At 45.1% G+C, this 15,954-nt stretch overlaps 1 protein-coding gene across 6 annotated transcripts in view; it reads left to right on the plus strand.

The window, feature by feature from the left end:
- Nucleotides 1-6,095: 6,095 nt before the first annotated feature.
- Nucleotides 6,096-15,954, plus strand: part of LOC103106819 (zinc finger protein 420-like) — a 39,211-nt gene continuing 29,352 nt past the window's right edge. For 2 of the 6 annotated variants that reach the window (XM_056796449.1, XM_056796451.1), the window contains exon 1: nucleotides 6,695-7,210. In XM_056796449.1, the coding sequence (XP_056652427.1) occupies nucleotides 7,178-7,210 (33 nt within the window). In that variant the 5' untranslated portion in view covers nucleotides 6,695-7,177. Of the gene's footprint in view, nucleotides 6,291-6,313; nucleotides 6,675-6,694; nucleotides 7,211-15,954 lie in introns of those variants that run through there. The other 4 variants (XM_056796446.1, XM_056796448.1, XM_056796447.1 and 1 more) reach the window with 4 other exon arrangements.

Raw genomic sequence — 15,954 nt, forward strand, 5'->3', positions numbered from 1 at the left:
TGTAATCCTTTAAATCAGAATTTGTTTGGGTTACCAATTAGTAATTGAAATGATACCAACAGTATGTCTGTTTGACTTAAGTTAGTCAGAGAAGGTGGGATGGTGTGTTGTATTTGAATTTGGAAGAAAGGGACTTTGATCTAAAGTCCATAAAGCTTTAGTATGTGGGTTTGTAAAGGAAGAATGGACGTTGTGTTCTGCTTTTAAGCATAGGAGTTTTGAAGGAAGAAAGAGAGAGAGAGATACAGAGAGGGAGAGAGAAGGTGAAAGAAAACAGATAGATGTTCTACTCTTATGATTGGATCCCTGAGCTGGGGATAATATCTAAAATTAATGTATGTATTGTGGGAAAATCATACATGAGTCTTTAATTTCTCTAGACAGTTGCCCTGGAGTGATTCCTATATGGCCTTGTCTTAGTCTTTAAGAGGACTTAGGTCCAAGAGATGATACAGCCCTGATTTATATTACTATGGAGCTATTCAATTCAGCACTCGTGTTCTTTATTTCAGGTTTTGTGACTAAAGTGTGATATGTAAATTATTGCCAAAATACATAAGAATAATTGAGTGATTGCCCTTGTAGGGATATAAAAGGCTTGTTTGAGGGTATGGAGAGGAGATTTGTTTCTGGACTGCTGATAAGCAGAATTTCTCTCAGCTGAAATGGGTGAGACTTGTCCTTTAAAGTAAAAGAAGGATTCTGGGATTTAATGGTGACAAAACACACTAAGGACAGAGAAAGTCCTGGGATGGTTACAGAGGCATATTCTGGGCTCACCTGGGAATGAACCTTTTCTGACCATCTAGGCTATTAATTACAATGATGGCATGAGCCAGTGATAGCTTTGACCTGCATGTGAAGCCATTCACTGTGTCCTTTGGGACATGAGGAAATATTTTCCTTGATAACCAATTCCCATAATCAGCACATAATGCAAATTGTAAATTAAAGTTTCCATTTCCTCAAACAACCTTAATAATTGAAAATTCTCAAATTGTTAGGAACATACTTTGAGAAGTAGGTGAAGTTTATTCATAGATGGCTTGTATTTGTAGCCTTATTTTACCACAGTTGAAGTTCAGATCTTGAGCTTGGAAATATAGCTCAAAGCTTTCTTGATTTCCTCAAGAATCTGGAGTAAAAGAAATTCATCTGTAAGATATTGTTACTCAAGTGTTTATAGATGTTTATAGTTCATGTGTACTTTGTAATAGGATATTGATTAACAGAAACATCACATACCAGCTCTGCAAACAACTCAGGAATCCAATTTCCTAAGGGAATCTATTCCTGTCAGAAGATGATTTCTGAAGATTAAGTCTGTTGGCTAAGATACCCAAATGAAGATGTGTAAAGCCAATTACTGTTGTACTAATTCTCTGTTTCTATCTGGTGCTCTAATGTTTGACCCAGGCCTGGTTTCTAACCTTTTATTTTAAGAGCTTACTCTCCCCCTTGTGACCTGTTTGCCAATCAGGGGAAGCAGTAGCTGGCCATCTTTCAGATCTCCAAGCAGGTCTCCACCAACCTGGGACCCAGGCATTCACTGAGGACACGCCCCTAAAGACCTTGTGACTGCAGGCTTTCCCTCCCTGTTCAAGTTTTGGCTACTCCCCTGTGGGATATGTATTTGCATGCATTTGTAACCTCGGCAACCATTCCATCCTGAAAGCCTTGGACATTGCCAATACCTCTCTCCTGACCATAGGCAAGGACAGCTCTACACCCATTCTCAGCTCTGAAGAAGAAACAGAATACTGAGACCATTGCCTCTTTTCCCTTAGATATTTGGAGTGGGGAGGGAATGGGATGGCAGGGGGCACTGACAGGGGTTCCTCACTGCTGGTGGCAAAGAACAGTCCTGAGATTCTGGCCTTCCTGAAGGCTGTGTGGTTCCCCTATGGATGGCTGGACCTGCCAGATGGCAGGACTCACTTACTAGAAGCAGTGGGTTGACAGCTAGCAAATAGAATCCGAATCTGCAAAGACATCACTTCAAGATGTGAAACATGTGAGCAGGTTAATCAAAAGGGGGGACCAAAGGAACCAGGGGGCACCAGGTTAAGAGAGTTGGAGCCAGGAGAACAGTGGGAGTTAGACTTTACAGAAATTAAGCCAGGGAAATATGGGTACAGGTATCTTTTAGTCCTGGTAGACACTTTTTCAGGTTGGGTAGAAGCATATCCAACAAAACATGAAACTGCCTCAGGGGTAGTTAAGAAATTAATATCAGAGATCATTCCTAGACTTGGGCTCTCACTGGGAATGGGGTCAGATAATGGGCCTGTGTTTATAGCTAGGGTGACTCAGCAATTGGCTAAGACCCTGGGAATAAATTGGGAATTACCTTGTGCATTTTGGCACCAAAATTCTTTTTGATTTGTGTGATTTACTTGGAAGTAAGTGCACAGATCCCTCACATACCCTTTCATGCATATTAAAGATTCAGAGGATAAATGATGACTACTAGGCCGGACATGGGGACTTAGGCTGGAGGTGAGAGGCCAGGACCCAGGGAGAGAATTTACACAGCAACAAATAGGTGATAAAATGCAACTCTCACCAGTCAGCCAGAACCAAGAGATCCTTGTGGGATTTGTGCTGGAACCCACCCCCACTGTCTCTGCACCTGGGCGACCCTTTGAGACTGCCATAAAACACCCTCACAGAGAGCAATCCCTCCTCACTATGCTCACAACTGTCTTTTTAGACCTTAGTGAATTAGAAATGTCTGTTAATTTCCTGGAAAAATCACTGTCCTCTCTGGCAGAAATGGTTCTTCATAATAGATGGGGACTCAATCTCCTTTTCTTTTAGTGGGGGGGGGGGGTGCTCTGCATGGCATTAGGAGAATCCTGTTGTTTTTCCATCATTGTCTTCAGATTATTAAAGTTTTTGGCCTTAAGATCACATTATTCTCCTCTTTCTGATGAGTCAAGGATTTGACTCCCCTCCCCCCAATAGGAAAAGGAGGGAATGAAGTAGCCCCAAAAGGACCAAAGATGGAAAAATTAAAGAGAGATAAACCAGATAGACCCCTGTCCACATTTTTAGGGGACAGACCTGGCTTCCCTCCCCCAGGAGATCAAGCTGTTTATGAAGATATCAAACTGGTTTCTGCTTAGCTTGGGTGGCAGGAGACAAAGAGGAATATCAGGAATATCAAAGGGTCGGTGAACTAACATTTGGCTAAGTGAAGATAAGTACTCCTAGCTAACAACCCCTGTAAATCTAAGAATTGTCCCCCCATCTCAGACCCCACATTCCTGTGTTAAAGTTTGTTTGTTGTCAGATAAGAACTCTGTAATGTATATAATCTGTTCCTTAATGTCAAACGGGTGCAGTTTTCAGCTAGGGAATTCTGTCCCAGCTGGTAGATTCTTTATTTCTCTCTTTTATTAATAAATTATGGTTCCAATAATTGAAATTCTAGGTGTTTGAACTTATTTGTGAAGTGTAACACTTCAGCAGCACTCATGTCCTCTGTTAGCCTGTTTCTGGTGTCAGCTTTCATATCACTCCAAGCTGAAAACAGCTGCTCACAAGCATAATCTTCCTGTGGATTCTATAGATCATCCCCTATACCCCAACCTCAATGAAATGACCTCATTCCTAACTGACCCCATCCCCCCTTTTTCTGATCCTGTACCCTATGCTGAGAAAGGGTCACCAAGTCCCCTTACCCCTTCTCCTCCAGGAGGCAGTTCCCACTTTTGCCCTGTCTCCCAAACTTTCCTCATTCCTTCAAAATTAATACATTTCTTTGTGATTCCCACATCCTGCACCGAGGGTGCTCAGGATCCAAATCCCCTCATAATTCAGTCCCCAGGAATGGGGGGAGTGCTGGCTCCTCTGGGAGGTCAGGGCTGGGGACGGGAGGAAAACAGAGGTGGGAGGGCTGGGCTCCAGGCTGGATTCAGCCTCTGAGACACAGAGGAGAGTTGGGGAGAGGCAGAGCCAGGAAAGGGGGAGGTGCATCCCTGGAGTGCATGGGGGTGTTCAGGGAGGATCAGCCCCTGGGGTGTGTCAGTTGGGTGACCCCAGGGATACTGAGGAGATCCGTAGCCATGCCCTGGCTTATTCCTCCTAAACATCTCCATTCCTGTCCCATAGAGCTAACAAGGCCCCAGATCCAATCCTGCTCAGCTCCCTGGAATATGGAGAGCTATCCATGCCCTATGGCCACCCCAACCCAGGAAGTTGTGCCCCTGAAGTGCCTCCCTGCCCCCACTCCCCTCTGGAAGACAAAGTCCTGGGAGACTGGGATGGGTTCTAACAAATACAGACAGGGGACAGGGAGACCAATGTGCAGGCAGGCCCAGGGGGAGACGTTTCTGGCTGGGGGAAAGTTAAGTTGGGGGGCTCAGCCTGCAGAGCGGATAGGACCTCCACTGGAGGGGAGGGCAGCAGGGTAGGGCATGCCTGGAAGCACCAGGAGGGATGTGGAGGAAAATCTCTGGGAAGCAGCTGAGTCCAGGGGCAGCCAGAGGGCTGTGTGGAGAGAGCCTGGCCTGTAGATCAGAGGTTCTGCGTTCAAATGTGCCCTTCTGGGGCTTCTGGGGTCCAGACTCTGCCCTCACTCTGAGCCAGAAGCAGAGGCTTCAACAGGAAGGGGAATATGGCAGGAGGAGGCTGGGAGAAGGCAGGGCTTGTGTTGGGGAGGGAGAGGGAGGAGGTGGAGGAGGGGAGGCAGGAAGCCCCTGCTGGGGGCAGCCCCCTGCCCTGGGAGGCCTGGCCTGGAATGGGGAGGCTCAAGGCCTGAGGGGAAAGGCCTTCCTGCTGGGGGAGGGCAGGAGCCAGGCTTCTGGGGGCCGGGCCTGGGGGTAGCTGCAGGAAAGGGCTCCTCCTGGGGGCTGGCAGGCCTAGAAGGACCCCCCAGAGGGTGCTGGACCCTCCTTGCTACCTCCCTGGAGGCCTCCCCCTCTGGGACTCCCTTTAGGGCTCCCTCCCAGCTCAGCCTGGACAGGCCCAAAGCCTGGAAGAAGAAGAGTCTGGAGTCCAGGGAAGGGCCCAGCCCGGACACCCCCATCCCAGGCCTGTGTATTCTCTCCTCCTGAGCTCCAGAGACAGAGGAGAGGAATCCAGAGCAGCAGCCGGGGCTCTGAGGCCAGAAAAGGAAGAATTGTGCAGGGAGAGAAGCCCTTCCAGGGCCTTTAGCCCCTCAGAGCCTGCCAGAGCTCAGGGCCTGGAGTCAGGGAGGTCTGAGATCACCCCCTGAGCAACCCTGGACAAGTCACTTTACTCTGCCTGCCTCAGTTTCCTCCCCTGACAAATGAGCTGCTGAAGGGCGAAGCTACCCAGCCTCTGCCCAGAAACCCCAAAGAGGGGGGTGGGGAGGCCGACATGCCTGAACAGTCTGAGCCCAGCAGCCCTGCAGACAGACACACAGACACCCCCAGACAGTCCTCTGTCCATCAGAGCTCCAAGCCTGCTGCTGCCTTCTGTGGCCTCCTCCAGGGCAGGAGGGGTTCCTGGGCCTCCCCCAGGCCTCTGGAGGGTCCAGAGATGTAGGAGGCCCCAGAGGAAACAGAGGAAGCAGCTTTGTTCCCCCCCAGACCCTCTGTGGACCAGCTTCCCCACAGCCCCTGCTCAGGCTCATATTGTGTGGATCTCACCATGGGGGAAACTGAGGCAAAGGCTGGGAAGGGCCTTGGCCAGGCTCTCCCAGCTGGACTGTGTCTGTGGCCACCTTTGAGCCCAGATCTTGGGGGTTCCAGGCCGAGGAGGGCAGCCCTTAGGGGAACCTGTGGGAGGGGCCTTGGGCCTGGGCCTGTATTGTCAGCTGCTGCCTGTGCCTCAGTTTCCTCCTCTGTCAGACAGGGGGAATCCTAGCACCCCCTCCTCAGGTCCTGGGGGAGGATAAATCCATTCACTGATCAGTCAATCAATAGACACTTATTAGGCACCTGCTGTGTGCCAGGCTCTAGCCTGAGGCAGCCTCCAGTGGAAAGAAGAAGCCCGGCAGGGCTGGAGCGGAAATGGGGGGAGGGGAGAAGGCTGCAGCTCCCCAGGCTGGGAGACAATCAGTGTTTAGCCCCTCCCCCACCAGTCCTCTTCGCCAGGTGCCCAGGTCGGACTCCATTTCCCAGAATGCCTCCGTCCTGACAGAGGGGAAGTCAGCTCTCTGGTACGGAGGACTCCATTTCCCGAAGGCCTGTTTCCGGACGTCTCCCTAGTCTTGCTTCCTCCCCCAGGTGACAGGCTCAAGGTATGCCGGGAATTGCCTTTGGTTCCTCTTAGTTCCTGGTGGGCGCGCGGTTGTTGCTCCCGGAGCTTAGCTTTGCTGGGTGAGAACAGGAGGAGAGGGAGTCCACGCGCAGGCGCGGCCCCGGCTCCCTGGTCTGGCGAAGACTTTCTGCTCTGACTCCTGGAGGGCGGGAAGAGCCGGATGGACCAGTTCCGGGTGCTGGGCTTGGGCGTAGCGGGGAGTGTGCGCATGTGCAACACGGGAGGTGGGGAAGGGGCTGTGGGGCGGGTTTGTGTGGGGAAGGGGCGGGGAGGCTGTGGGTGTCTGTCGGTCCCTTTTAAGGACCTCAGAAACGGGACCAACACGGAAGCGCCTGTGTCAGGCCGGGGCGGCTCTGTCTGGGCCCGGAGCCTTGGCGGGGCTTTGCCCTCCCGCACCCCCACCAAGACCTAGAGCCAGGAGGCAGCTGGGGGCGGGGAGGAGGGTGAGGGAGGCTTTCAAATTATGGGGGAGGGGCTGGTCTGGGCCAAGAACTTGCCAAGAGAGAAGCTGCCAATTTAGGCCTGGTGGGTGGGGCATGCCGTGACCCGATGCCATGGAGGGAGCCCCGATCTTGGGCACTGAAGAAATGCCCTCACGCTCTCCCCAACCCCCACCTGATCTCCAGCACCCCCCTATTCCCCAGTAACCCCAGCAGCCTCCCTCAGTCCAGCCAGTGCAGCTTCTGAATGGAATGAAGTCAAAGATGACATCAGAGGGATGTGGGGGTGGGTGGGGCTTCTTCCTGGCCAGTCCAAGGCCCTTCCCCAACCTGAGGCTCCCTGTTCCCCCCTGTGGTGGGGGAGAGTCTCCCCTGAGGCCTGGGAGCCCCTCTGAGCCCTCCCCCTTTCTCCACCCCCAGGGGCACACAGAGGAAGTCTCCCCCTCGGGGCTGCCAACCCCTGAAGCACCCCAGGGCGGCCTCGCAGAGAGCCGGAGCCAGAGGAAATGGCCCCCGCGACCCCGAGGCCCCCCACCCAGGTGAGTGCAGCCCCTCCCCAGGCCAGGCTGGAATCCAGCAGAACTCAGAACTGGGTCTGTGCCTGGCCTCCAGGGGTGCCATCACTGCTTGTGCTTAGGGGGAGCTCCAGGGTCTCCCCTGGCTGCTCCCCATCTACAGCATTCTTGGGTTTCCGGGCCTAGATGAGCTGCCCATGTTCCTGGTAGACCCCCTCCCTCAGCAGGGATGGCCATGGGTCTCCCAGCTCCAGGAATGGGCCCAGGGACAGGCTGTGCTCCTGCCCTCCAGCCCCACATTTGGAGGAGTCAGTCAGACCTGCCAGGGAGGCTTCCAGAGGAGTTAGGGGGGAAGATGAGGAACATTTTTAGCTGACACAACGGACTGGGCACTTTCGGCAGGGCTGGAAGATCTGCTGACAATGGCTCCATCTCAGATCCTTTCTCCAGGCCAGAGGACACTCCATGGGCTGCTTCCTGGGTCAGCCTTTGCCAGCCTTTGTACCTCATTAGAGTAAAAAGAAGTTGGGGAGGGCCAGGGCCAGGGCGGGGCGGGCACTGCTGAGGACATCCAGCAACTTGTTCTGTCCTCACAGCAAAGGCAGCCTCCAGGGCAGTCACTGAGCTTCTCCCCACGTTCCCTGCTGACAGCCCTTCCCCTCTGGCCACAGGAGAGTCTCAGTGGTAGGTGCTGGGGAATGGGAGTGTGACAGACAGCATTGGGCTTCCCCAGCCCCAGGAGGAAAGAGCCCGGCAGGGCTGGCACCGAGAGGGATAGACAGGGGCATGGGGGGAGCGACTGGGTGGGCTGAGGAGAACTGCCCCAGGGAGGAGAGCAGGCCCTGGGGAGGAGCTGGGGAGTGAGTGAGGCAGGGCCTGGCAGGAAGGTGCCATACCTCAGCTGCAAGGGGAATCTTTCATGAGGAGGCACAAAACAGAGAATCTCTCCAAAAGAAAAGTTTCTGAACATCTCCAGAACTTTAATTTCCTTTGCTGTCATGTTAGCTAATCTGCTATGTGTGAGGTGATACCTCAGAGTTGTTTTGATTTGCATTTCTCTGATTATAAGAGACTTAAAGCACTTTTTAAATGTTCTTATTAAGAATGTTCATTTCTTCATCTGTTATTTGCCTATTCATGTCCCTTGCCCATTTATCAATTGGAGAATGGTTTGATTTTTTGTACAATCTTTGGTTTTACTCTTTTTCTCTTTTATTTCCCTTTGCCCCTAAATTATTATAATTTCCCCTTAGCCAGTATACTATTGTATGTACTTGTAGTTAAAAATCTTTAGTTTTATTAGTTGGTTATCTTTATATGATCCATTGGGGAGACTAGTCTCCCAAAGGATCACCAGGTGATTGTGTGATTAGAATTTTGTACCTCTGGACTTCATTTCCCAGAATTTTACTTTCATCCTCAAATTGGGTCCTTTTGTTTTGTACATAAATTTCTGAGTTCTTGTTTGTACATAAATTTCTGAGTTTTTGTTCCACAATCTGGGATCTTTGAGTTTATCAGACTCTAGACTGCTGAGATCATTAACCCCTATTAGAGATATTTAAAGTGGGAACTTCAGCTTGGAACACCAATACAGAGTGAAAGAATGAATGCATGGGCTGAGCATTTAAAATCAGTTTTCTCGACATCACTTCCTGTCTCTTCCCCACTTCATGGGAACCAGTCACAGACTCCGAATTTTCCTAGCACTGCCCAGAGGGTTGGGGTGGGCAGAGCTTGTTGCCTTTAGAGGTATGAGTTAGTAAGTGACTTATGAACCCTCTTACTTAATTGTTAGCTAGGTGCTAAATAGAGGTATGCTATCATAACATATGTATAGAGTGATAGTTTAGTTTCCTCATTGCCTACTTTAATTCTTCAATTACTTTTTCTTCTTGCTTGCTGTAGCTACCATTTCTAGTACAATATTAAATAATAGTGATGATAATGGGTCTCCTTGCTTCACTCCTGATCTCTTTGGGAAGGCTTCTAACTCATCCCCATTGCAGATGATACTTCCTAAGATTTTAAAATAAATACTACTTGTTATTTTGAGGAAAAGTCCTTTTATTCCTATGCTTTCCAGTGTTTTTTTTTCCCTTAGATTTTTTACACATAAGACTGATATTTTATATTTCATCCAGAAATTATTCTTCTCTTTTGTATTTCTTTGATTATAAGAGATTTAGAACCCTTATTAATAGTTTTGATTTCTTGGGAATGGTTTGATTTTTTTGTACAGTAATTGGTTTTGCTCTTTAATTTCCCTTTTATCCCCAAATTATTGTAATTTCCCCTTTGCCAGTACAATATTATATGTACTTTCATTTAAAAATCTTTAGTTTTATAAGTTGGTTATGTCTAAATGATCCTTTGAGGAGACTACTGTCCTCAAAGGATCACAGGGGATGCACTAGAGGGGGAATCAGGAACCAGAGTTTGACAGGTGACTGAGAGGGAGGGAACAGATAAAGAGACACACCACTTACCTCCCAGGCAGAACTGTCCCAGAGAAAGTGAAGTAAATCAATTGTCCAGAGTTGAAGGGCAAGAGGAAATCCCCTTCAATCTGTGGTTTTTGTTCACTTCTTTGGATGATTGGTTTTTATGATCCCCTTAGTACATTGAAGAAGAAATGTCTAGTTCTTTAGTAAGTTGTAAGATCTATTTATTAGTTGATAAGTCTGGAAAGGGTATTTTATGAAAGAGGAAAACAGGAAGTCCCTATACTTTTTTCCACCTAAAGTTTCTTCAGGGGTTGAGGCTCAGGTCTAGGGACCTAAGTCCCAGAAGACCTTAGTGTCTTTGCAGATTCAGGCTGGTGTAATTTTCTGAGATAGAGGTATAGGTTTTGAAGGAAATTCTTCGGGGGTGGCTAGTCTCTTGCCTTCCCTAAGGGGGAAAAGTCTCTTATCACCCACTTATACAGACAGATGATTAATCTGTGTTCCTTCAGATCAACGAGGGATTGTAGCTTGATAAAGTCAGTGAATGCTCCTTTCCCTCTCAGTTCAGAAGGACAAGGAGAAAAAGATATTTTCCCAACTGTCTACCTGCTTTTCTTATCTGGGGATTCCAATCCCATCCCTTGGTGGCAGCCAAAGTTCTATTTCCTTCTTGTATGAGATTTCACTTTAAAATCCAGTCTTTGTATCTCTCTCATCCACAGGGATGGGATTGTGTAATTAGAATTTTCTACCTCTGGACTTAATTTCCCAGAATCCTACTTTCAACCTCACATTGGGTCTTTACGTTTTGTTTTTTTTTTTTTTAATATATTTTATTTGGTCATTTCCAAGCATTATTCGTTAAAGACATAGATCATTTTCTTTCCCCCCCCCCCCCCTCACCCCCCATAGCCGACGCGTAAGTCCACTGGGCATTAGATGTTTTCTTGATTTGAACCCATTGCTTTGTTGATAGTATTTGCATTAGAGTGTTCATTTAGAGTCTATCCTCTGTCATGTCCCCTCAACCTCTGTATTCAGGCAGTTGCTTTTTCTCGGTGTTTCCACTCCCATAGTTTATCCTTTGCTTATGAATGGTGTTTTTTTCTCCTGGGTCCCTGCAAGTTGTTCAGGGACATTACACCACCACTAATGGAGAAGTCCATTACGTTCGATGATACCACAGTGTGTTTGTCTCTGTGTACAATGTTCTCCTGGTTCTGCTCCTCTCGCTCTGCATCACTTCCTGGAGGTTGTTCCAGTCTCCATGGAACTTCTCCACTTTATTATTCCTTTTAGCACAATAGTACTCCATCACCAACATATACCACAGTTTGTTCAGCCATTCCCCAATTGATGGGCATCCCCTCATTTTCCAGTTTTGGGCCACCACAAAGAGCGCAGCTATGAATATTTTTGTACAAGTCTTTTTGTCCATCATCTCTTTGGGGTACAGACCCAGCAGTGCTATGGCTGGGTCAAAGGGTAGATATTCTTTTGTCGCCCTTTGGGCATAGTTCCAAATTGCCCTCCAGAATGGTTGGATCAGTTCACAGCTCCACCAGCAATGAATTAATGTCCCTACTTTGCCACATCCCCTCCAGCATTCATTACTTTCCTTTGCTGTTATGTTAGCCAATCTGCTAGGTGTGAGGTGATACCTCAGAGTTGTTTTGATTTGCATCTCTCTGATTATAAGAGATGTAGAACACTTCTTCATGTGCTTGTTAATAGTTTTGATTTCTTTATCTAAGAACTGCCTATCCATTTCCCTTGCCCATTTTTCAATTGGAGAATGGCTTGATTTTGTGTACAATTGATTTAGCTCTTTATAAATATGAGTAATTAAACCTTTGTCAGAGGTTTCTATGAAGATTTTTTCCCAATTTGTTGTTTCCCTTCTGATTTTAGTTATATTGGTTTTGTTTGTACAAAAGCTTTTTAGTTTGATGTAGTCAAAATTATTTATTTTACATTTTGTGATTCTTTCTATATCTTGCTTGGTTTTAAAGCCTTTCCCCTCCCAAAGGTCTGACATGTATACTATTCTGTGTTTACCCAATTTACTTATGGTTTCCTTCTTTATGTTTAAGTCACTCACCCATTTTGAATTTATCTTGGTGTAGGGTGTGAGGTGTTGATCTATTCCTAGTCTCTCCCACACTGTCTTCCAATTTTCCCAGCAGTTTTTATCGAATAGTGGATTTTTGTCCCAAAAGCTGGGATCTTTGGGTTTATCGTATACTGTCTTGCTGAGGTCGCTTTCCCCCAGTCTATTCCACTGATCTTCCTTTCTGTTTCTTAGCCAGTACCAAATTGTTTTGATGACTGCTGCTTTGTAATATAGTTTTAGGTCAGGGACTGCAAGGCCCCCATCATATGTGTTTTTTTTCATTATTTCCCTGGATATCCTTGATCTTTTGTTCTTCCAAATGAACTTTGTTATGGTTTTTTCTAAATCAGTGAAGAAGTATTTTGGTAGTTCAATGGGTATGGCACTAAATAGATAAATAAGTTTGGGTAGGATGGTCATTTTTATTATATTGGCTCGTCCTATCCATGAGCAGTTAATGTTTTTCCATTTGTTCAAGTCTAGTTTTAGTTGTGTGGCGAGTGTTTTGTAGTTGTGTTCATATAGTTCCTGTGTTTGTCTTGGGAGGTAGATTCCTAGGTATTTTATTTTGTCTAAGGTGATTTTGAATGGGATTTCTCTTTCTAGTTCTTGCTGCTGAGCTGTGTTGGAGATATATAGAAAAGCTGATGATTTATGTGGGTTTATTTTGTATCCTGCAACTTTGCTAAAGTTGTTGATTATTTCAATTAGCTTTTTGGTTGAATCTCTAGGATTCTTTAAGTAGACCATCATGTCATCCGCAAAGAGTGATAACTTGGTCTCCTCCTTGCCTATTTTGATGCCTTCAATTCCTTTATCTTCTCTAATTGCTACTGCTAGTGTTTCTAGTACAATGTCAAATAGTAGAGGTGATAATGGGCATCCTTGTTTCACTCCTGATCTTATTGGGAATGCATCTAGTTTATCCCCATTGCAGATGATATTAGCTGTTGGTTTTAGATATATACTGTTTATTATTTTTAGGAATGACCCTTCTATTCCTATGCTTTCTAGTGTTTTTAATAGGAATGGGTGTTGTATTTTATCAAAGGCTTTTTCTGCATCTATTGAAATAATCATGTGATTCTTGCTAGTTTGCTTGTTGATGTGGTCAATTATGTGGATGGTTTTCCTAATGTTGAACCAGCCCTGCATCCCTGGTATGAATCCTACTTGATCATGGTGAATGATCCTTCCGATCACTTGCTGGAGTCTTTTTGCTAGTATCCTATTTAAGATTTTTGCATCTATATTCATTAGGGAGATTGGCCTATAGTTTTCTTTCTCTGTTTTTGACCTGCCTGGTTTTGGAATCAGTACCATGTTTGTGTCGTAAAAGGAGTTTGGTAGAACTCCCTCTTTGCTTATTATGTCAAATAGTTTGTATAGTATTGGGATTAACTGTTCTCTGAATGTTTGATAGAATTCACAGGTGAATCCATCAGGCCCTGGGGACTTTTTCTTAGGAAGTTCTTTGATGGCTTGTTGGATTTCAATTTCTGATATGGGATTATTTAGGAATTCTATTTCCTCTTCTGTTAGTCTAGGCAGTTTGTATTTTTGTATATATTCATCCATTTCTCCTAAATTGGTGTATTTATTGCCATATAATTGGGCAAAGTAATTTCTAATGATTGCCTTAATTTCCTCCTCATTGGAGGTGCTGTCCCCCTTTTCATCTTTAATGCTGTGAATTTGCTTTTCTTCCTTCCTTTTTTTAACTAGATTGACCAGTACCTTGTCTATTTTGTTTGTTTTTTCAAAGTACCAGCTTCTTGTCTCATTTATTAAATCAATAGTTCTATCACTTTCGATTTTATTAATTTCTCCCTTAATTTTTAGGATTTCTAATTTGGTTTTCTGCTGGGGGTTTTTAATTTGATCGCTTTCCAGTTTTTTCATTTGCATTTCCAATTGATTGATCTCTGCTCTCCCTTGTTTGTTAATATAAGCATTCAGGGATATGAATTTACCTCTGATTACCGCTTTGGCTGCATCCCAAAAGGTTTGGAAGGATGTTTCGCCATTGTCATTTTCCTCGATGAAATTATTAATTGTTTCTATGATTTCTTCTTTAACTAAACGGTTTTGGAGTATCATATTGTTTAATTTCCAATTGGTTTTAGATTTGGTTTTCCATGTACCATTACTAATCATTATTTTTATTGCCTTGTGATCTGAGAAGGCTGCATTCATTATTTCTGCTTTTCTGCATTTGTGTGCTATGTTTCTGTGACCTAATGTATGGTCAATTTTTGTGAATGTGCCATGTGGTGCTGAGAAGAAGGTGTATTCCTTTTTATCCCTATTTATTTTTCTCCATATGTCTATTAATTCTAATTTTTCTAAGATTTCATTCACTTCTTTTACCTCTTTCTTATTTATTTTTTGATTTGATTTATCTAAATTTGATAATGGTTGGTTTAAGTCTCCCACTAGTATGGTTTTATTGTCTATTTCTTCCTTCAATTCTCCTAGTTTCTCCATTAGAAATTTGGGTGCTATATTATTTGGTGCATACATATTGATTAATGATATTTCCTCATTGTCTATAGTCCCTTTTAACAAAATATAATTACCTTCCCTATCCCTTTTGATCAGGTCTATTTTTGCATTGGCTTTATCAGATATCATGATTACCACTCCTGCCTTCTTTCTATCAGTTGAAGCCCAGAAGGTCTTACTCCATCCTTTAATTCTGACCTTGTGGGTGTCAACCCGCCTCATGTGTGTTTCTTGAAGACAACATATAGTAGGGTTTTGGATTCTAATCCATTCTGCTATTCGTCTACGTTTTATGGGTGAGTTCATCCCATTCACGTTCAAAGTTATGATTGTCATTTGTGGACTCCCTGGCATTTTGATATCCTTCCCTAATTCTAACCTTTTCTTCTTCGGCTCTACCTTTTAGTCCAGTGATTTACTTTGAAACAGTCCCCCTTGTCCCCTCCCTTGATGTTTCCCTTTTTAGTCCCTCCCTTTTTGTTCCCTCCCCCTCCCCCCTCTCTTTCCCTCCCTTTTTGTTCTCCCTCTCCCCCTCCCCCCCTTGGTTTTCCCTTCTCCTTACCCTTGTTGGGTAAGATAGAATTCAAGATCCCAATGGATCTGGAGGTTTTTCCCTCTCAGAGCTGATTTCCCTGAGATTGAGGTTTAAGTAACCCCCCCCCTCTCTTCCTCTCCTTCTTATAGGAGTTTTCTTCCCCTCCCCTTCCCATGTGAATCTTTGTGTGAGAATGATTATTCTATTTGGTCTTTCTTTACCCCCTATTTATACATTACATTTTCCCCACATGTTAGTATACATAGGTTGATATAAATGTAGTCCTTATAGAAGAGAGTTTGAGTAAAAGAAGAAGATAACATTTTCCCCTTTCCTTAATATTTACCTTTTCAGGTATTCCTTGCTCTTTGATTTTCAGTATCAAACTTTCCACAGAGCTCTGGTCTTTTCTTTGCAAAAAGTTGGAAGTCTTCTATTTTGTTGAATGCCCATACTTTCCCTTGGAAGTATATAGTCAGTTTTGCTGGGTAGCTGATTCTTGGTTGGAGACCCAGCTCTCTTGCCTTTCTGAAGATCATGTTCCATGACTTATGATCATTCAGAGTAGAACTTGCAAGGTCTTGGGTGACCCTGATTGGCATTCCTTTATATCTAAATTGTCTTTTTCTGGCTTCCTGTAGGATTTTTTCTTTTGTTTGATAGCTTTGGAATTTGGCAATTACATTCCTGGGAGTTGTCTTTTGGGGGTTTAGTGTAGAAGGTGTTCTGTGAGCTCTGTCAGTGGCTGTATTGCCCCCTTGTTCTAGAATCTCTGGGCAATTTTCTTTGATTATATCTTGTATCACCATGTCCAGTTTGGTGTTTATTTCTGGCTTATCTGGGAGTCCAATTATTCTTAAATTATCTCTTCTCCCCCTATTTTCCAGATCTATCACCTTTTCGGTGAGATATTTTATGTTCTCTTCTAATTTCTTGGTATTTTGGCTTTGCTTTATTGATTCTTGCTCTTTTACACGATCGTTGTCTTCCAGCTGCCTGATTCTGGCCTTTAAAGCCTGGTTTTCTTTTACAGTTTGGTCAAACTGGTTTTGTAGATGCGTGAATTTCTTTTGCATTATTTCCAACTTTTCCTCCCAGAAGGCTTCCATCTTTTTGGTCATTTCTGATTCAAATTCTTCATAGGTTTGTGGAGAGTTTCCATTTCCTT

Source organism: Monodelphis domestica, chromosome 4 (assembly GCF_027887165.1).
Source record: "Monodelphis domestica isolate mMonDom1 chromosome 4, mMonDom1.pri, whole genome shotgun sequence".
NCBI lineage: Eukaryota > Metazoa > Chordata > Mammalia > Didelphimorphia > Didelphidae > Monodelphis > Monodelphis domestica.